The sequence below is a fragment of the Antechinus flavipes genome, chromosome 5 (assembly GCF_016432865.1).
Source record: "Antechinus flavipes isolate AdamAnt ecotype Samford, QLD, Australia chromosome 5, AdamAnt_v2, whole genome shotgun sequence".
NCBI lineage: Eukaryota > Metazoa > Chordata > Mammalia > Dasyuromorphia > Dasyuridae > Antechinus > Antechinus flavipes.
In genome coordinates this window covers 289,726,159-289,745,954 of record NC_067402.1, presented here as the reverse complement: position 1 = coordinate 289,745,954, position 19,796 = coordinate 289,726,159, and the positions used below count along the sequence as shown (strand labels likewise).

General features: G+C 57.9%; 2 protein-coding genes across 8 annotated transcripts in view; one reads left to right on the top strand and one right to left on the bottom strand.

The window, feature by feature from the left end:
* The window catches only part of TCF20 (transcription factor 20), a 168,825-nt gene extending 151,840 nt beyond the window's left edge, over positions 1 to 16,985 (top strand). For 2 of the 3 annotated variants that reach the window (XM_051962246.1, XM_051962247.1), the window contains exons 3-6: positions 5,848 to 5,941; positions 10,975 to 11,024; positions 11,837 to 11,963; positions 15,585 to 16,985. In XM_051962246.1, the coding sequence (XP_051818206.1) occupies positions 5,848 to 5,941; positions 10,975 to 11,024; positions 11,837 to 11,920 (228 nt within the window). In that variant the 3' untranslated portion in view covers positions 11,921 to 11,963; positions 15,585 to 16,985. The remainder of the gene's footprint in view (positions 1 to 5,847; positions 5,942 to 10,974; positions 11,025 to 11,836; positions 11,964 to 15,584) is intronic. The other variant, XM_051962248.1, reaches the window with a different exon arrangement.
* Positions 1 to 19,796, bottom strand: part of SMDT1 (single-pass membrane protein with aspartate rich tail 1) — a 339,744-nt gene that overhangs the window by 275,763 nt on the left and 44,185 nt on the right. The window contains exon 4 of one of the 5 annotated variants that reach the window (XM_051962296.1): positions 7,915 to 7,924. The exons of 3 other annotated variants lie outside the window; for them this stretch is intronic. The gene's annotated coding sequence lies outside the window, so the exon portion shown is untranslated. Of the gene's footprint in view, positions 1 to 7,914; positions 7,925 to 9,344; positions 9,372 to 19,796 lie in introns of those variants that run through there. One more of the 5 variants, XM_051962293.1, reaches the window with a different exon arrangement.

Genomic DNA, 19,796 nt, shown 5'->3' with positions numbered 1-19,796 from the left:
AACACCATGAGAATCAGCCTGGCTTCTGAAGCAGAGAGAGAAGCACCAGGAAGAGATCTGAGATCTCATCCCTGTAGATCCTCAGGGCTTTCAGAGGTCCTCCCGTGGCTTTGCCACCTTCCACCTCCCTGAGAAGGTAGCAATGCCATGAGGGCCCAGATCTGACATTTCCCCCACTGGGTCATAATCCTTCGCCCTTTGACTTCTGGCCCCTCGCGTCAGGCAGAGCGTTGATGGGGTGGTCCTGAAAGGAAATTGCGGTGGCAAACACAGTGAATTGGACACTCAACTTTTATTGAGAAATCTGCTTTAATTATAATCGATTTTACCCGGAACTCAGCTGTGATGATGGTGATCCTGATGCTGGCCTCCCTCCTCCCTCCCCCTGCCCCAAGAGCTTTCCATCCAAGAGAAGCACCAGCCGTCCTGCAGGGGCACTGACTTCCTCGGGGCCGGGAAGAACCTCCTTAGACATACCACCTTCTGGCCATGGCTCCACTGGACATAGAGACCCCTCTGCTGCCAAAGCCTCGGCTCCTCTGTGCTGAGGGGAGGGAAGGGAGGATGGCAATGCATGTGCTTTTTGTGATAGTAAGGAAGAAAATGGGAGCGGTCTTAGTAGGTTTGTATACTGTGGGCCACCGAGGAACCGAGGCAAGCCGCTGTGTGACCCTGGCGAGGCCACAGGAGGTGCCCGAGTCTGGATTTGGACAGGGTTTCCCGGATTGCAGCACGGCGTGCTGTCCCTGAGCCGTCCAGCTGCCTCCAACACCGCTCCCACCTCGCATTTCCTGTCCGTACTCGTACAAGCACGTGGCTCACTCCAGAGAGCGCGGAGCGCTGCTTTCCCTGTGGCATCCGGGCCCCTGGCATTTAGCACAGTGGCTGGCACCGAGTGGGCACACCTTTGTCGGTTCAGTAAGTGTTTTGTCCAGAACTTGAACCATGATCTCTGAGTCCAGGCTTCATGAGGAGGGCAAGGAGATCCTGCTTCAGGTGCTCCCAGGAGCTGTGATTGTAGGAATGGCAGGCTGATGCTTCTCAGGGGAGATAGCAGGAGAGGAAGGAGAGGACCGCCTGTTTGTTACAGACCGCCTGGACAGAAGGAAGCACTCGGTGAGGTGGGGGAAGACACGGCGGTCTGGGCGCTGAGGCGCAACCTTAAGGAGCCGGAGAACTCCCGAGAAGTGCCTTACCTTTTCTGACCCTGGGTCCTCCCATGTGGAAAGTACCGAGCACAGATCTGAGGCTCCATTGGGCCTGCTCCACTTCTAGTCAGGACCATGGCAACCTAGTGGCTCTGTGCTCCCATTACCGGCTCCCCGCCTGGTGCCGGATTTAATGCACAGCCCATTAAGGTTTTAGCTTCCCTGCATCTCAGTTCTTAGCAGCCTCCCTCCAAGAAGCTTAATCACGGGGGGATTTAATCTGGGAGTCTTGAGAGCTCCTGCCAATAGTTTATTATTAAAGGAAAGGAAAAATGGGTACATCTGATTGTGCTCTCCATTTGGGAAGAACAGAAAAGACATCCCCTAGAGGAAAAGTGCTTCCAAGGGCATGGATTCTCAAGTTATAATGGGGCAAAGAGGAGGCTCCAAGAAGGGGGTAGAACCTGCAGACAGCCAGCGACAGAAGCTAAGGCTGTCAGGAGAACGACTTTGGACTCGCTAGGAAATCATGATAGAATGCTTGGCTGTGCTGAATGCATTTGGGGCACCCAGCCCAGGTAAATGATTACATCCTTGGGTCTGTCCTGAAAGAGCTGGCAGATGGGATTGCTGAGCTGGGACCGGTGATACTTGAGTGCTCCTGGGAAGTGCAGGAGGCACCGAGGAAGGCAAATGTTCCTGTTTTAGTCTGCCTGCTAGGCCGGTGAGCTTGACTTCAGTTTCTGGGGAAATTCCCAAATGGATGATTAGAGAGCTGGTTGGCAAACATCTGGCAAGCTTTGCCCGCCTTCGTTAAGAGCAGATCCTGCCAGACAGCTGAGCCAGGAGACGAGGGGAATGCTCTGAGGATGACTGGCTGGGAATTCGGCAACCCCTTGATGAAGTCTCTCGCGACTCTTGTGGGGAAGTTGGAGGGAGAAGTGTGGGTTCCGTGGTGATACCATCAGTTGTATTTAGACCCCGGGGTTGGCCAGACCCAGAGGGCTTGCAGGCAGCTCAGGTCTCTGGTGGGGAATAAGCACCCCAGGGACCTCCGCCTGGCCCTGGGATATGGTGCTCAGCGACTTGGAGGAGGACAAAGACGGTAGGCTCATCCATCATGTTGGCAGGCGGCATCAAGCTGCGAGGGAGAGCGATTGCCCCGAATCCAATTAGATGATGTTCAGGAGGGACACACGTAAAGTCTTGTACTTGAGCACAAATAAATCAGCTCCACGAGGGGGGACACATGGATAGACAGCAGTGGTCCTGGCCCGGGGGCTGGCCGACAAGCCCAGCGTGCGTCAGCCGTTTGTGATGTTTCCACTGAGAAGTCTGCGATCACATCTTGGGCTACATTAACTGGGGATGGGGAGGCAGAGAGGACGCTCCACTGAACTCTGCCCCATCAGACTCTACGGCAGCAGAGTGTTCAGTTCTGGGCGCTAGCTGAAAGGTGGGCAGCCAGGATGGGCAAGGGGCTCAGGTGGGGGGGAGGAGACTGGACGGGAACAGGCGTCCTCCAGAGAAGGGATTCCCCGAGGAGCAAAGAGGGCACGTCGTCCCCTGGTGCCGTGAGCTCCCCCTCCTCGGAGGGCTTTCCCCAGAAGCTGGAGGACCAGCTCTCTGTGTATGGACAGACTCGAGGCTGCCAAGGGCCCTTCCCACCTCAGGTTCTGGAATGCTGGGCCTGGGTGTAAGCAGAGAATCCCCAGTGAAGCTGCGATTTCCTGCTTGTGTCCCGCGGTCGGTGCCGCCGGCCTCCTGGCTGCTCCATCTCCGGGCTCCAGGCATTTTCCCTGGTCTCCACCTCTCGGCTTCCTTCCTGTCTTCCGCCAGATGCCCTTGTCGTTAGCCCCTCGGTGTATCCTGTCTAGGTCTCGTTTACACATGGTTGTGTACGTGTTGTTTCCTCCACTGCGCCGTGAGCTCCCGGAGTACAAGAACCTACCCCCGCTGCTTGGTGTAGGGCTTGGCACATAGTAGGTGCCGGATGAAGCTCATTGGCTTGCTGAAAGGGCGGGATTTTCTCGGAGAGAAACTTCTCCCTGTAGAAGATTAAGAACAGGAGTGTCTTGTCATATGTTTTACAACCGACTCTCCTGGTTGGGGAAGGGGGGAGGTACACGCAGCACACTGATAGGTTTCATCTGCATGATCTAATCCGGGGTGGGGAACGTGCGGCCCTGAGCGAGGAAATCTTTAGCTGAGCCCACCGCAGGGAATGAGGAGCTGAAAACGAGGGTCAGGGATCTCTGGCTGCTGGAGTTCTCCAAGTTGACCATTTTGTTTGGTCACGAATGATGCTATAAAGATCCAAATGGGCCTTGGTGGAAGGATCTAGACAATCAGCCAAACAACAGATCGAGCCCCAGCTTTTAGGCTTTGCCTCTTCCCAAGATAGCAAAGCTCACTCCATACTGGCCCGGAGGAGGAGGAGGAGGAGGCGGCTCATACTTTGGCTGAAGTAATGGCCATGATGACATCAACGATGGCAGTTTTAGTGAAGCCTTTGTAACTGTCCCCGCTCTGGGGGCTGGGCTTCTGGGAACCCCCAGGAACCTGGTCACAGGATTACAGGATCTGGAGCATCTGGAATAGGAAACTGACCCCGGAAGAGAAATACTGTTTGCTCAGCCATACAGGCAGGAAATGGCAGTTATGGCAGTAACTCTTCTAACCCTCGAGCTCTTGTGCTCTGTTAGGCCTACCTTCGGTAATCAGCCTGTCAAGTCTTTGGGAACCACCGTACCCACGAGAGGAGCCCATGTACCCGCACCAGGAGGCGGGCCCGACTGGAGTGAGCATCTCCTGGAGCAGGAGGCATCCTTCACAAGGAGCGAATGTGAATTCTGGTCGTCCTGTTGAACCCATAAATTCAGAATCCTATCTGATTACTGGTAATGGTTTTGAAGGCAAATTATAAATCTCGATGAACTGATCTGTCAGCAAATAACAGAGGGCTTTCAAGTTTAGTGAAAGGAAAGGTCATCATTGGGAAACTGCCTTGCTCTGGGAGGAGCCTTTCTGCCGGATTCCCTTCTGAGAAGAGAAGAGGACCTGGGCTAGTTCCCAGAAGAACAAGCTGTTTGTGAACCCCAAGGCTTGCCCGTGATTTCTGCCGAGATCCATCACTTCTCCTAGGTCAGCCAAGGGAATTCACAGAACTGCTGCCCTTTTACCAAAAGGACTTTTTCTTCCTGAGGTCTTAGGGTTTTTTTTCCTTGATTATACATTTGTATTACCATTCTTATGACTGGGTCAAAGGCACAGGCTTGGCTTAGCTTTTCTGTGTAGACCCCAAAACATTAGAACCCACTTTCCTCGTACGTTCGTTTCGTCTGCTAAACTACATGAACAACGTTCCGTTTTTGTTGAAGGAACAGTCGGTATTCCTAGCCTTCCCATCTCTTTGGGGTTTCCTTCTCTTGAAGAGAACTGAACTAGAAATCAGCACGAACAGAACCCACTGGGGGAGGGCGAGGCCATTGAGGGTGAGATAGCTCTCGATCCGGTACATTGTATGTATGGAGATCTAGTTAGGTCAGAGAAGCCAGTCCATTACAAAAACAGCTGGTGTGTGTATTGGGTGGTCTCCCGCTTAAGAATCTCATTTGAATCCTCACAATCCTGTAAGAGAGTGAAGGCCCTCTTTTCCATTTTACAGATGAGGAAACTGAGGCACCAGGAGTGTCTTAGGACTTAGAGCTGAAGGAACTTTATAGAAATTTGGGGTATGTAACTCAAGAATTGGCTTCCAGTTTGGGCTAATTAAGATAAAATTCTATTTTTAACTTTTAAGAAGTGAAAGTACAATTGTACCAATACCTCCCCTCTCACCTCCAGGATCAAAACAACCTGCCCCCCCCCCCATCTTTCCATTCAAGTTAATCCCCTCTCACCTACCACACCCTGTTGCATTCTGGGATCCAGAATCCCTCCCAGCTGCTGCTCTTACTAGAAGCTTTATCTGCAGGCTTGGGCACGTTTCCTGCCAGTCCTCCAAGCCCAGAACAATCTGGCTTTCTTTCCCAGACCTCCGTCTCAAGTGCCATCTTTCCATTGATTATTTCCAATTTATCCTGACTGGATGTTTGTATGTTGTCTCCCTCATTTGTCCGTGAGCTCCTGGAGGGCACAGCCTGTGTTTTGCCTCCTTTTGTATCCCTGGCACAAGGGGGGCACTTACTTAATGCTTATTGACTGACTGACTATTCCCCTTGGTTCCTGTGCATTAAAAATAAATGAGAAAGTTCTGCAGGCAAACTTGCTAACGGTGAAACCTGACCAATAGTGGGGGTTGTTGGGCTCCCCCTCGGAGGAGGAGGTGGGAGGGGCATTTGTCCGGGATGCGCCCAGAGCAGAGTTTGTCTGAGATTGGCCCAGATGCCTCTTCTCTGACCCCATGGGCATCCCGGAGAAAGGAGGAGGGCATGGGAGTAAGAGTCAATAACGGGTGACCTCTGGAAGGCAGAGGGCTTTCTCTCATCTGATCCGCAGGCGCTAGAAGGGGCAGGCTCCGTCAGGCAAGGCCGGCGGGCTCCCTCCCCGTTGGGAATGAGGGTGCGCCAACCGTCAGGGCACTGTGGCCACGCGGCTCGGTCAGGAGGTGCCTGCGGTAGCCCCGGCGGTGCCGAGGGCGGGCCGGAGAGAGCGTCCGTGTGGGTGACTGACCCCTGTCCCTTTTCCTTCCTTTCAGAAATGTTCCCACTGCCAGGAGCCAGGCGCCACTTTAGGCTGCTACAACAAAGGCTGCTCCTTCCGGTACCATTACCCGTGTGCCATCGATGCAGGTAAGCGCCCACGCGCCCCTAGCTCTAGAGGGGTCCGAGCTGGGGACCCGCTGCCTTTCCCCGCCATTCTCGCCTCTTTCTCCTCTTCCCTGTTTCTCCTACGGCACCCTGGAGAAGAAGGAACAGAAACGTGGGGCGGGGAGGATGTGGACCCCAGAGGGCCGTACTTGAGCCTGCTCCTTCTTTGACCTCCTTGGGGTCCTGCTGCTCTCGTGCAGGGGTCTCCTGTTAATAGAGCCATGGTGGCCAGTCCAGCTGGGCAGCGCTCTGTGCTGAGAGGATGCCCCCTCCCCCGATCATGATGTTTGATGTGAACTATTACTGTTATTGTGGTTATTCCCATGGTCTCTTGTGTGATTTCTCCGTACGAATCATCAGAGATCCAGGTCTGTCCTGCCCAACACCCCCACGGGCCCCGCCCAGTGGCACAGAGTCCGAGCTAGCGTGCGATGGGGGTCCAGACGATTCCAGCTCGCCAGTAGGACCCCCCCCCCCAATTCCTCCTGTCCATCGAGCCGTCCACAGACCAAGCGGGACCTTGTCCTCCTCCTGGGGGCCACAGGGCTCAAGGGACAGTCCCTCGTTCATCTTGGGGTGTGTTTGGGAGGATGGTCTGGGGTAAAGGGGGGCTTCCAGGCCTGTCCTGCATGGTCTCCACTGCCCCAGGCCCCCCTCCAACATTTCGCTTGGGTTCTCCATGCTAGAAAGCTTAAAAGAGTGTTCTGGGAGGGCAGAGGGGGGCGGCGGGGACCCTCCCACCACTGTCACTAAAGTGAGCGGCTGGGAGGAAAAGCTGAGTACCCGAAGAAAAGCCTCCTGAAATGATGCCAGCAGGAGCAGCGGGCACCAAGCCAGGATGGAAAAGAGATGAAGGAAATTGTGAAAAAATGCCATGAGAGGAAGCACGGCCGCTTGGAGGAGGGACGCCCAGCCCTCGGCTTCTCATCTCCTCAGGAAGGGAGCGGAGGGCTGGCGGCCGGCAGGCTCACAACGGCCGCTTGGGGCCGTGGCCCGGCCTCACGGTGCTCACAGGCGAGGCTCGGGGAACACAGAAACGCCGTGAGGAGCAGGGGTCGGGCGCCTGGCACGGCCCTGCCCGACTGGCACAACGTGCCTCCCCGCTGCTCGGCAGACACAGCCCTGGCTCAGGTCCTCGTCCCACCCCCTTGGCCCTGGGCCTTTCCCACGACCTCCTCGGTGGTCACCCTGCTTTGGAGTCCTCCACAGGCCCCCGAACTCAAGAAAGCATTCCATCTTCCCTGGCCAGTCGGGCCCTCTGGCTGCGCGTGCCTTGTCTGGGCCTGCTGCGCCCGCAGACGTGCCCGGGCCGGGAACAGTCTGGCTCTTTCCCAGGCCGCAGCCTGGGGGCCTTCTCTCCATCGATTATTTCCGGTCTTTCCCGACTGCGTCTCCCTCCTTAGTCTGTGAGCTTGTCGGTTTCCATAGATGGGCCTGCTGGCCCCAAGGGGGAGAGGCCCGATGGCCGGCCCACGGCCACAGCGACGAGCAGAAAGGCAAACCGGGTCTGGGCCCTCGGGCCAGTCAGCGTCCGGAGCGAGGGAAGGGAGAGTCCTGCCGGGGCCTCCGCCCGGGGAAATGCCCACTGCACTGCTCACCACGAGAGCAAGCCCGGAGCGGGCCAGAGGGACCGCCAGGGAACGGGTGGGACTGGGCCTGTCCCGGAGGCCCGAGAGGCAGAATCAGGCTCCGTCTCGTTAGCAACAGGATCCAAAAGTAGCCCAGACTATTCCCAGCTGGAAAATGCCCTCGGGGCAGGGACCGCAGCCACCGCCACGGGCCTTCATGGGCTCGGCCGGCGAGTCCCCAGACTGCCCTTCCCTGGGGGAGCCTCGCTCCCAGCTCAGCCCCTGGAGGCTGCCCCACGGCAGGGAGAGCGGAACGCTTCGGGGCTTCCCCCTTCCTAAGGGGCGCGGGTGTGGAAGAGCAGCAGCTGGTCGGTGCGTCCCGTCTCCAGGCCTCGGCTCGGCCCCGGAGGAGCCGCTCCGGGAGACGACAGGCGCCCTGTGACCCGATGGCACGTCCACGGACACGGCTTCTTTCCGGGGTTTTCCAAAGAGGCTCTCGATAGCGCCCCGGCAGGGAAGGTCTCGGCTCTGTCGAGGTGTCGCCTGCCCCCGCCCCTGGAAAGCCATTGGTGTCTCCGGGAAAGCTTGGATTCCTCCGATATCTCCATGGAAACGGCTCTCGGTTGGGAAGATGTGCTGGCTGGGAGGCTTTTGCCCCCGGCCCCGGGCTGGCTCTCTGACCTCCCCACCGATTCACACCAGGGTCGGAGCTCAGGTTCTCGGGAGCTGGGAGCCTTCCCTCCCTGCAGACAGCGAGCTCGGTGACCCAGTAATAGTCCTTCCGCCGGAGGCAGCAGCCTTCCCAGGGGAGGTCTCTCTCCGGCCTGTGAAGGAAGGCTTCGGTGCCCAGCCACCTTCCCTCTGGGCCCCGGCCTTTGTGGCGCCTCCTGCTGCCGCCTCGGAAGCTTGGCCGGGGGCTCAGGGCCGTTCCCGGCCCCCCTGCGGACCCCGTCTTTGCTGCACTGCCCCGGGCGGAGCTCGCAGCTGATCCCCCCACAGGAGGGGCGTGGCAGGGCCCACGCAGGGGGGTTCAACCCCCACCCGCCCCTCCCGGTCTCTCCAGTTTCTGGAAGCGGTTTTTGAGGCTTGTGGGTTGGAGTGAGTCGATCATGGCAGGAGGGAGCTCGGTGTCCCTGCCCCGAGGGCTTTCTTTCTCAGGGAAAGCCAGGAGGCCCCTGCCTGGGCGGGAACGGCCAGAAGGCTCCCTTCGGGTGCTTCCCTGAGCTCTCGCAGCCATGGCGGGGTCACCCAAGAGCCCCCATGGGGGGTCTCCCCGGTGCCCGGGGGTTCTAGAACTGGGGCCACGGGGGGCTGGGGCTGGAGCGGCCGAGGTCCCCCACCTCACTTCCTGGTTCTGTGATGGGTGAGCCGCCTGTCAGGGAAGGATGAGAGCGTTTGTGTGCCAGGGTGCCTGCCTGCCAGAGGGAGGCTTGGGGAAAACACTGCCCCTCCCCCTCTCTCCTCCCTCCCTGCCCCTCCCTTTCCTTTGCCCTCACCCCCCCCCATTTTCCCTTCCCCTTCTCTGTCTCCCTCCCACCTCATTCATCTCTCGCTTTTTGATCCCTTAAGGCTTGAGGCTGCAGCAGGCACTTGGGCCTCGGGGGCAGCTGCCCGCCCTTTGCTGAACGTTTTTGTCCTTGTTCAGGGCAGGGAGGGGGATCTTAAACTGAGTCAGGTTGTCTTCCTGAAGGCTCCCTCCCCCCCTTAGGGCTTCCCCAGGGGCCGTCTCCCAGCAGCCCAGGGCACGAGGAGGTGGGTAAGGACGCAGGCTCAGAGAGACCGAGCCCCGAGTCTCCTCCTGGCCGGGGAGACCCCCCAGGGCTCGGGCTCGCTGGGGCCTCGGCCCCGAGCACCCCCCGCAGGCCGGCACCGGAGCAGTGCCTCTGAGGCCCGGGGAGAGCTGGAGGCTCCCCTGGGCTCAGGCTGTCTGTCCCCCGCTGTTCCCTAAGCTCTTCTGGCAGATTGGAGCAGCGGGGAACCTTGGTCACGCTGTGTACTTGTGGGTTTTAAATTAACACGTGTTATTTACTGCCATGCTATTTGCCAGCAGGGGGAGGGGGCTGCAAGGTAGAAATGACTTGCTAAGCCCTCGAGCCTCGGGGCGGGCCGGCCTGGGGGCTGCGGGAGCCGAGCTGCCGAGCCCTCAGGCCCCTCTCGCCGCCCGGCTCTGGGACCTCGAGCCAGGCGTCTCTCGGAGGTCTCTAGAGCCACCGGCACTGGGCACGGCTCCCCCCGTCTCTCCCGGCGCCTCCAGCTGTGTGAGGTCGTGGTTTTTAGTCTCCACAAAATCCCAGGCTGGGAACAGAAGCCAGAAGTGAGCGGTGGTGAGAGGTTCGGGGTGAGCCCTGGATCGGGGACCCCTCCGAAAAGTAGCGGTTCAGGGATCGCGCTGGCCCTCGTGCTGTGACAACAGGGAGGTGGATGCTCATTACATCTGCAAGTGACACGAAGCGGGGACCGGACAGCTACAGTCAGTGAGGGACGGGATCCGGGAGCCTCCACGGGGAGAACAGTGGGCCGGGGGGCCCGGGAGAAGCGCTGTCACGGGTCCGCCGTTAGTGGGACCCCGCGGGATCCAGCCTTCCGAGCTGCCGATCCAGAACCAGACGCCACGTTGGGCTCTCCCGGGAGAGTTCGGGGTCCGGCGGGGCGGAGCTCTGCTCCCCTCTACCCAGAGGCCTCATTTTTAAAGACTTTGGGGCCTCCAGAAGAGGTGAGACCAAGGCCCCCCAAAGAGCAGCTGAAGGAAGTGGGGATCCGGAGTCCAAACGAGAAGAATGCTGGGAGATTTCTCTTCGGGTATCAGCGGTTCCCTGACTTGGGGAAGAGAATCTGTGAGACCTGTGGCCCTGCGGGCGGGAGGACACACGCCTGGGACACATTTGGGGCCAGTTGGAGCGGTCCCCGTGGAACCTCACACACACTTGTGATCATCCTTCAGGGCCCAGCTCAGAGGCCCGTCATCCAGGCCGGATCCGAGCGTGTTGTTGGGGCTCGCGCTGTGGGCATCGAGTTCCCCCTCGGCAGAAGGGGCTGGGGGCCGACTTGTCTGCGCCCCATTGCAGAGGTGCAGCCTTCCGCTCTGGGTGGGCTCGGAGTCCGGCCTTTTGTTCCAGGGGCCGGAAGAAATGCTACAGCCATCGGAGCTGGCATCAGGTGGTGGCTGCCAGGTGCCCGGCCCCACGCCCAGTGCGCTACGAGCCCATCCTCACAACCACCCGGGGAGGGGGCGCTGAAAAAAGAGAACGACTTGTCCTAGAGCTCGGGGCCAGCCCGACCTCTCTCCTCCGCCTTGGAAAATGGGAACGCTCTCTGCCCCAGAGGAAGGGAGACGGGCGTGTGAGCGTGCTCCGAGGCGGCCGTGCCCGACGCCAGGAGGGGGAGGGCGGGCTGGTCTGTGGGGAAGCCGGGGCTTCATGTGTCTGACGCGTCACTTCTGTATTCCAGATTGTTTACTAAATGAAGAGAACTTCTCAGTGAGGTGCCCCAAGCACAAGGTAAGATCTGCCCCCCTCCCCCAATTCCCACTCGGCTTCTTGACCTTGCCCAGCCTGCTCTGGGCCTTGACCTTCCTGCGGCCGGAGGCCATGACTGCGGAAAGATTCGGGAGGCCTGCCTGCCCGGGGCAGCGCTCAGGGAGGACTCTGGACTGCGCTGTCAGGAACTGCCCTGAGGCAGGGGGGTGTGGAGGGGGTTCCTAGTTGGGGGGGGGGGGTTGTTTAGTTTGGTTGTTTTCATTTAACCCACAAATGAATAGTTCTGTGCTACTCTGCCGGCTCTGGGCCATCTCGGTGTCCCTAGGAGCCCCGGGCGAGGGGAGGGAAGCTTTGGGGACCATAGGTCCTTCCTCAGAGGTGAATTCTCGTGCCTGTGGCCCAAGGGGGTCTGCTAACGGATGAGTGAGGGGCTTGGGGCAGTGCTAAAGGAGGTGTGAGGTTCTCGTGTGCTTCTCCTTTGGGGTGTCCAGAGTGAGTGGCTCTGGGCTGGAGCCTTCCCCTGGGCCTCCGCAGCGGCCCTCTCCCCCACCTCCCTGTGCTGGGGCAGCGTTAGGGACTCAGTGGCCCGTCAGTCCTGTCAGGGAGGAGGAGCCCCCGGCCCCTTCCCCCTCCGAGGTGATGCCGACACCCGGGGGAGCGAGCGGGGATCCCTGGGCGCCCGGCCGCCCACGCTCCACTCTTAGAGAAGCTTCTGGGGGTCCCTACTGACTGTCTTTTTCTCTCCTCTTCCATGTGTCCTTCCCTCTTGGCCATCCCGCCTCCTGTCTGCCTCCTGCTGCTCTCTCCGTCTCCTCTCGGCTTGCCGGCGTCAGCCTCCCCTGCCCTGCTCTCTCCCCCCCTTGCAGAACAAGACGGTGAAGGGCAGCCTCAGCACAGAGCAGTCGGAGCGGGGCTGAGGGGGGCACTGTGCCCGTGGGAATGGAAATTAAAGAAGCACAGGTGAGTTGGGGGCACCATCCCACCCCCCACCCCAGCCAGCTTCTCTCTCCTGGCCCTCCTGACGCCACCTTTCCTTTCTGTGTGTCTCTCGTGACCCCCAGGGCCGACAGGTTGACGCAGCTCGGTGGGAAGGCGCGGGCGCCGGGCCCGGCCTCTCCCGGGTTAGGGCAGGAAGATTGGTCACTGGGAACCTTGGGATCTCAGAGTGGGCCTCCCCAGGCAGAGGTGGACTGAAGGGACTAGGAAGCGGCGAAGGCCGGACTAGAAGCGGCAAGGCCGCGCGGGCAGCTCTCGGGCTGCTCTCGGCAGTTCTTGCTTTCCTCCCCTTGGCCCGGCGCTGCCGCTCGGCTTCCCGGGGACGCCCAGCGAGCCTCGCCTGCCCCTGCTGGCAGCCCCCCGTGGAGGCCGGACTTCCTCTGGCTCACTCGCTCTGCAGCAGCTGACCGAGGCGGGCCGGGCCGGGCTGCAGCTGTCTGACCCTCCGCAGGGTTAGGAGGCCTCCGTTTCTGGTCTTGCCTTCCGGCCTTCCTTTTGTCTTTCCTCTGGAGCCCCAGGGTGTGGAGGGACACCGAGAAGCCCCGGCGGGAGTAAACACAGAGCTTAAAACGTGCTGCAGCAAGCGTGGGGTCGGGCTGAGTCATCTTGAGGAATCTTACTCAGAGCTTCTGGAGAGCAGACTAGAGGCCGGCCCAAGAGTTACGGGCCGCACGCTGCTCCCCCGGGAGCTCGGGCCCCTCAGCGCCCCTGCTGCTGCTGAGGTTGGCTGGGGGACCCCTCTGTGCTGCAGCCGCCTTAACCGTTAGGTGGTTTGCGTGATGGTCGGTGAACGTGACTCTGACAGGCTCGTCACACTCGTCCGGTCTGTGACAGAAGTGCCCCGTGATGGCAGGGGGGAGTAGGGGAGGGGGTTACGCACTAGGATCATGGGGCACAAAGCGTGGGGGACACTAGAGAGGGCTGATGAAGGCAGTGATGGCAGATTGAGGAGGGCCCTGAATGCCGCAGGAAAGAAATGGGACTTTTACCTGCTCTTAGAGAACTGTCAGCTGGCCGCCTGTGAGGGAGATTGCAGGGGAGGGTGCAAAAGAAAGACCGCTTTTCCCTGCCTTGTCTCGGGGGTCTGTGGGATCTGGTCCTTGCCAGGGTTAATGGGGAACAGGGCCCCCCCATGAGAGGAGGTCCTTCCTGGGCTGTCCCAGCTCAGCCTCAGGCAGAGCCAGGACCGGTGGGAGACAAAGGCCTTGGATTTGGGGTCCCCAGATCTGAGCTTGAATCTGGAGAGGGGGCGGCAGCTTGAGGCGGTTGCTTATTGACCCCCTGTGGGACCGTGGCTCCGCTCTGTCTGACCCGGAAAAGCAGGCTGGGACTTTGGGAGGGGAAGGAAGCTATCCCTTTGCCCAGGGACATTGGGCGGCCTCGGAGAGTGGGCAGAAGGCCTTGGGCCCCTGGGCTGATTCCATCTAAAAAGCTCCAGGGTCATTGACGCTTCCCCAGCTAAGGAGGCTCGATTCTGATGAGCTGCGCCCTCAGAAAGCCTGCCAGGAGGCCCAGCTCAGGCCCCCGGCACCCAGCCTTGGGCTAGATCCTTCCCGAGGCTCCTCCCGGGGACGGTCCTCCATGGCCCTTCCCCAGCTTCCCTTACAGGGAGATGACAGGTTTATCTTTGTGGAGTTGGAGTGGGGCAGAGATGAGTTGTAGCTCCTCCTCCAGTTTAACAACCAGCCCTTCGCGGTCATGGTTGGCCCGGGCTGGGGATCGCCTCTAACAACATCCAGTGGCGAGCACTTGGCTTGTGCCAGGCACACAAATGCCAAAAAAGGACCCGCTCCTGCTCTGGGGGAGTTCCCGTCTCTCCAGCAGTATTGGGGTTCAGGAGGCCTTCCTAAATGCTGGTTGAGTGTGTGGATGTCAGTTTCCTCGGAGCTGTAGAAAATGGGCAGCGTTGGGCTACGGGGCACACTTGGCCAGAGCCCCTCTGCCCCCAACCGGCCTGGGATCCCATACGGCCTGCCCCATCCCCATTGCCCCCCTGTCTTTGGTCTCTCCTTTCTACCTCAACGTGCCCCCGAGGCCTCAAGCCTCTCAGTGTTTGAGTTTTGGGGGCTTCTCATGCTCCCGGAGAGGAAAGACTTCTTGTCCATGGTGACCCACGCCGAAACCTCAGCAGCTCCCAGAGGAATCATGGCGATGAGCCGACATCTCTGAGGCACTTTTAAGGGGAAAAGATAGTTTCCTCCCAGCCCCTGGGGGTCACATTACTGAGTGGATTCACATCAGTTGTCTCGTCAGTCTAGGGGCCCCTTCCAGGCCCCTCCCATCCCAGACCACACAGGAGCCCAGACCTGGATCCCTGGACGTCAAGTCTGGAGTAGGAATCCCTTCTGCCATTGGCAGCTGGTGGCCTGGGGGGTGGAGGAGGCCTGGCTGCAGCAAGTCCAGAGTGACCCCTGCCTCGACATTGGCTGTGGGACCTTGGACAAGTGCTCTAACTTAGCCTTAGTTTCCTCATCTGCAAAAAAGAAAAGTCGGTTCACAAGCTGGATAGGTAAAGAGGGATGAGATGAGAGCAGCTGGTGCCATGAGTTCCAGTTCTGCTCTCTACTTTCGGGACAGTTGGAGCTCCGGTAGTACCAAGGACGTGACACTGGCGGGGCGGGGGATGTGCAGCATAAGAGGGGGCTAGAACCTCCCTACTCCGTTCAGCTTTTCTCTGAATGACTTGATAGTCTTTGCAGCTTTGCAGCAGAACTCCCCTGCCTCGATGCTCCACCTCCGTGCTTGGCGGGCTCGGGGGAGCCAGGAGCGCTGGTTCTGTTTGGAGCTCCCCACGTTGTGCGGGGCTGTTGTTTGGGACCTTCTCTCTTGGGTGCAGACTTCAGGGGCACGTCGGCGCGTTGGGTTCGGAGGTGGAAGGCGTCGGGCACCAGACTTCTCAGCAGGGAAAGAGAATTGTTGGAGGCCTAGCGTTTATTTCCCACAGAGCCCCGAGTTGTCTCAGTTGGAGGTCAAAGCCTCGACTCGAAGAAGGGGCAAATTTGGTGCAATTGGCTGGGTTTTCTCCTGTGACTTAAGTGTAAAGTAGCACTCCCCGCAGCTTTCCCCCGGGCCCGGGCACCCCGCAGGTCCCAGAGAGCGTTTCTTGTGTGCCTTATCGATGAGGATCAGTGTGTGGGTTCCCTGCACAGGCGTGGCGGCAGGGAGCGAGGGGCAGGGAGAAAAGCTTGTCCCTGTCCCTTTAAGACCTTGGACTGATCCCAGGCAGGTCAGGGCAGGTGATGAGGCTCCGCCTGCAGTGTCCTCGGGGAGCCCATCAGCTCCTCCGGGTGTCCTGCATCCCTCTGGCTGACTTCAGCTCCCCGGCTTGCTTCGGTCTGTTGGGAACCTGGGCCGGGGCGGGGAGGGCGTCCTAGGATGGGGAGAAAGCCCCTGGATGGAACCGAGTAGCCGTGCGAGCCAGGATGCGGGCACCGTGGGATGGGAAGTGGGTCCCTTCTGCCCGACGCCCGGAGGGCGCCCGACGCCATTCCCCGACAACCCTGTCTTCCCGGGGAATCTGCCTCCCACCTTGCCGGAGGGACACGGGGCAGCCGCGCCTCTCATCTCTCGCCTCTTCCCTTGCAGGTTAGACTGTTGAGATAAGAAGGTGGTGGACGCTCGTGACGGAATGGAATCTGTCCCACTGTGCAGCCACGACCCACCCCCACCCCCACCCCTGATGTGCCTGCCAATGCCAGCACTCCCTTCATCAATTCGTACATCCCACGTGACTGGTGACGCCACAGGAAATGCCCAAGGAGTCCGAATGGCTGTTTCCATGGACGCAGTCTTCATAGTGACAATGTGGGGAGGGTGGGGGGGTGGGCGAGGGAGGGGGGAAGGGAGTAGGGTGGGGGGACTTAAAAGGGAGGGATAAAAAAATATATATATATAAATCTATTTTTAGTCTGGAAAGACTTTGTTTAAATGAAAGGTGCGCTATCCCTTTTTATCCACCTGGTTCTATTTTCAAATTATCCAGAATTCCAAATTTGTCACCAGGACAGCAAAATTGAAATGTGAAATTGAATCAGAGGCCCCAGACTAAGAGCTCTCTCCTTGGGAAAGAGGCCGAGGAGGGAAGCCCGGGCTTGTCTCACGCCAATCTCGCCAACACTACGCCCAAGATTAAAAAGCAAACCGACCACGCCAAATCCATTCTTTTTGTGATGAATTTGTCTCCGAGTGGGAGGGTTTCGGGGTGGGGGGGAACGGGGAGGTCAGGGAAAGTTCATGTTTTCCAGAGTGGGGGATGATGTTTAAACACACAGACACACACATGCAAGAAAAAAAAATAAATTTTTTTTTTCATTTCAAGAAACACTATTTATTTATTTTTTTAAAATTTTGATTTTGGGGTCGAAGTTAACGGTAGAAGCCCCAGAGCCCACGGCGGTCCCTCAGGTCACTCGTCAGACTGCTCGGACCAGAGGGAGCCGCTGCTCCTAGGTGGTCCCGTGTCCACGGGGCGGCCCGGCAGCCAGTGGGCAGGTCGGCCTCTGGGGGGTGGGAGGAGGAGCCTATCCTGCAGACAGCCAGAAAGACTTTCCACCCTCACGACATTCCGGGAAGCTGAGCAGCGGGGGAACGGAAGGCATTGATTTCTCTGCCTGCTGGGACAGGGAGGTTCCATGCTTAGGGAATCAATGGGGGTTAAGCTGACCAGGAAAAAACCCAGTTAACCCGTATTTTCTTTCTTTACTTTGCTTTTTATAAAGGAAGGTGGGGGTGTCAGTGTGACGGCCCCGTACTCTATGATTCTTTCTGTTGTTTCTGGTTTGGTTTTGTAAATCGTATCATTTTTCAACATGAGTTTTAAAAAAAGAAAAACCTATAAAAAAATTCTTGTTAAGGCCTTAAGAAGGGGTTAGTGCATCTTTCAGGGGTCACTCTGCCATGGGGATTAAAATAGCTGTTTCACAAACAGTTTTATTTAAAAAAAAAAAAAAAACCACCAAAAAAACTAATAAACTTCATTTTAACCTCGCTGCCTTTTGGTTTCATGAAAACGGTGCGTCTCCTTCCCGTCCGCCCTTACCTACTTCCCCCCGGGCCCGGCCCCAGGTCAGCCGGTACCGCTGCCCCTCCTGGGGCGCATCCTCCCAGATAGGATCAGGGGCTCGCCCGGGTCCTGTCCTCAATGGAGTGGACTGCTGTGTCCCTGTGACAAGCCTAGGCTTTCTCTGAGGTAAAATGGGGACAGACTAACAGAGCGATGGAAGGGGCTTCCCGGGCCGGCTCTGGTCGGGAGGCCCCTGGCTTTCATCTCCGTCCTCCTGGGCCCTCCGGAGTCTCCTTCCTCACCGTCCTCCTGGGGGAGCTGCCCCAGTCTGGGGAGGGAACGGGTGCCTTTCCTCAGACGGGGTGCCGGCTCTGCGCGAGGGGGTAGAACTGAGGCGGGCCGCCACATTGAAATTCCAGGTGTCCTGAGCGCTTATTTCCAATCAACATTAATTTTAAAGGTTATAGGAAAATAACACAATGTTAATGGATTTTTAAAAATTAATGAGAACAAAAAATACTGGGAGGAATACTATGCAATGCTAATAAGCAATTATAAATGGTTAGCCTTGTCTGGCCATCAATTTAAGGTTGCAAATGGCAGATTAATTTTTTTTAATGGGCACATCAGCCAAGTCGTCAGTTTCTCATTTGGGCCGGGCTGTGGAGGAAAGGTGCTCGTGGGAGGTTTCCGGCCAAGGGTCACATTCAGACCGCACGTCGCAGGTATACAAATGGAAACCTGAACTGGACCGAGTTCCTCGGACAGCTCTGTGCGAGGGGGTGCACCTGCAGCGCCCCCCTCCGCACTGATTTCAGGTAGACTGCCCAAATCTCCCCACGGCTGGAGTCTCCAGCAGAAAGAGGGTGGGGGGTTTGAGAGCAACGCACCCCAAAGCTCGGGCGGCGGGCCCCAAGAGACACAGGCCACTGAGCTATAGCTCGCTGTCGGTTTCATTTTTTAGGCCAAAAACAGATTTTTTAAAAAATTTTCTAATGTGATTTTTAAGATTCAATTTCCTTTTTAAATGGAACGTTGATCTGCTTTATTATGTTTTTATTTGTCTTGTCAAATAGTTCCTGACTGCATTTTAATCAGGTTCTGGGAGCGGGCCTGTGTCTGCCACCTCTGGCCCAGAAGGAGCGGAATAGTGAGCCTGGGTGGAGACGGGGCCAGACAATAACCTGGGAAAGGAACGGGGTCTTTCACAGACTCCAGGCTCGACGGCGGCCAACGGTGACGTAGCCCTGTATTCCCAGGGCCGTTAGTGGTTTGAGGCACCCAGTGCCGGGGGAAGGGCTGAGCCCCGAGCTGAGTGACCAGAACCAAGGATCAGACTGGCCCTGGGGCAACGAGCGCCTCAGCGCTTAGTTTTAGCCACAGATCGCTGCTCTAAACGGTGTGGGAACCGGCTCAGGGCAGACGTGACTGACAAGCGTGGCCCGAGGAAGGCGCTCAGGATGATGGGGCCGTAGGAAGTTCTAGGTGCAGAAGGCCTGACGTGGGGCTGCCTGAAGATATCTGAACAGAGGGCTGTCGTGGTCATCGAGAAAGGGACTCGTTGACTTGCACATCTTGGGCCTAACGCGGCCACGGAGTCCCCATTTGTGGGAAATGGCTGCCTCTGAGTTGGGGACTCCTCACTCGTGGCTGCCCAGAGGGATCCCAGACTGCTTAGGGGACAACGAACGGGATGTTGGGGAACTAGACCCTCCTCCACAAAGCCAGGGGCTGGCCCTGGCACAGCGAGCTCCAAGGGCTCCCTAACACCTCCAAGCCGAAAGATCCCCTCCCCACTTGGGCACTGAACAACCCGGCTGTCTCCTGTCCTGATCACATATTCCCCTTCCTGCCCTCCCGCCCCCACCTTCACACAATGTGCCTTCTCACCTACCTCTGAGAATGCCTTCCCCTTCTCCCACCTTCGGGAGGGCCTGAATCCAAGCTCCCCTTGCTGACCCACCGACTTTCCCCTCCCCACTCCCTACTTTATACAAATCTGATCTCACACACACACACACACACACACACACACACACACACACACACACGTGTTGGACCCATTTGAATAAAAGCTCCTCGAGGGCAGAGATTTTCCCATTTTCCATCACATCCCCAATACTCAGCCCATGCCTGGCAGCTAATAAATGCTTATTGACTGATTTCTGCAATAACTTCAGAAATTTTACCCAGCATGCACCTCCCTTGTGTCTCCTTGGTCTAGCCCAGCTGTTCGTTTTAATTTTCTTCAGGACGGTTTCTACTTCCGTATGCAGCATTTGGGGGACTGGAGGAGTCCAGTGTGGGAGCTCTGCTGTTACTGATGAAGGAAAGGAAAATCTTAAAAGATCTTCTGGTTTTCTCTGTCTTGTTTGGATCTCTCCCTAAGCTTTCTATAAATCCCCTTTGCTTCCCTGCCTCCCCCTGCCCCCATCTTCATGTTTTCGGTGACTTTTAATCTTCTATTTCAAGATTTTACCCATGAATTAAGGGGGGAGGTTACCCTTTGTGTGTGTCCTGGTTGTCTCTGGCCGTCTTGTGGGGACACCTCCGAACCTTAAATGCCCCCCAAAAAGAACAAGGATGACAAAGGAACCCGGTTATACTGAAATAGTTTTAATTTTTAAACGTTTCATAGACCCTAGGCTAAGAACGCCTGATTTAAACCCAAGATGCTCTCAGCCACGGTCCATCTCCGGTTGGGACCACTGGCATTGGCTGGCCAAGGTTGTTTGCCCCTCATTGTGACACTTGATACATGTAGGATCATGGAATAATAGGAAAAAGCGAACTCC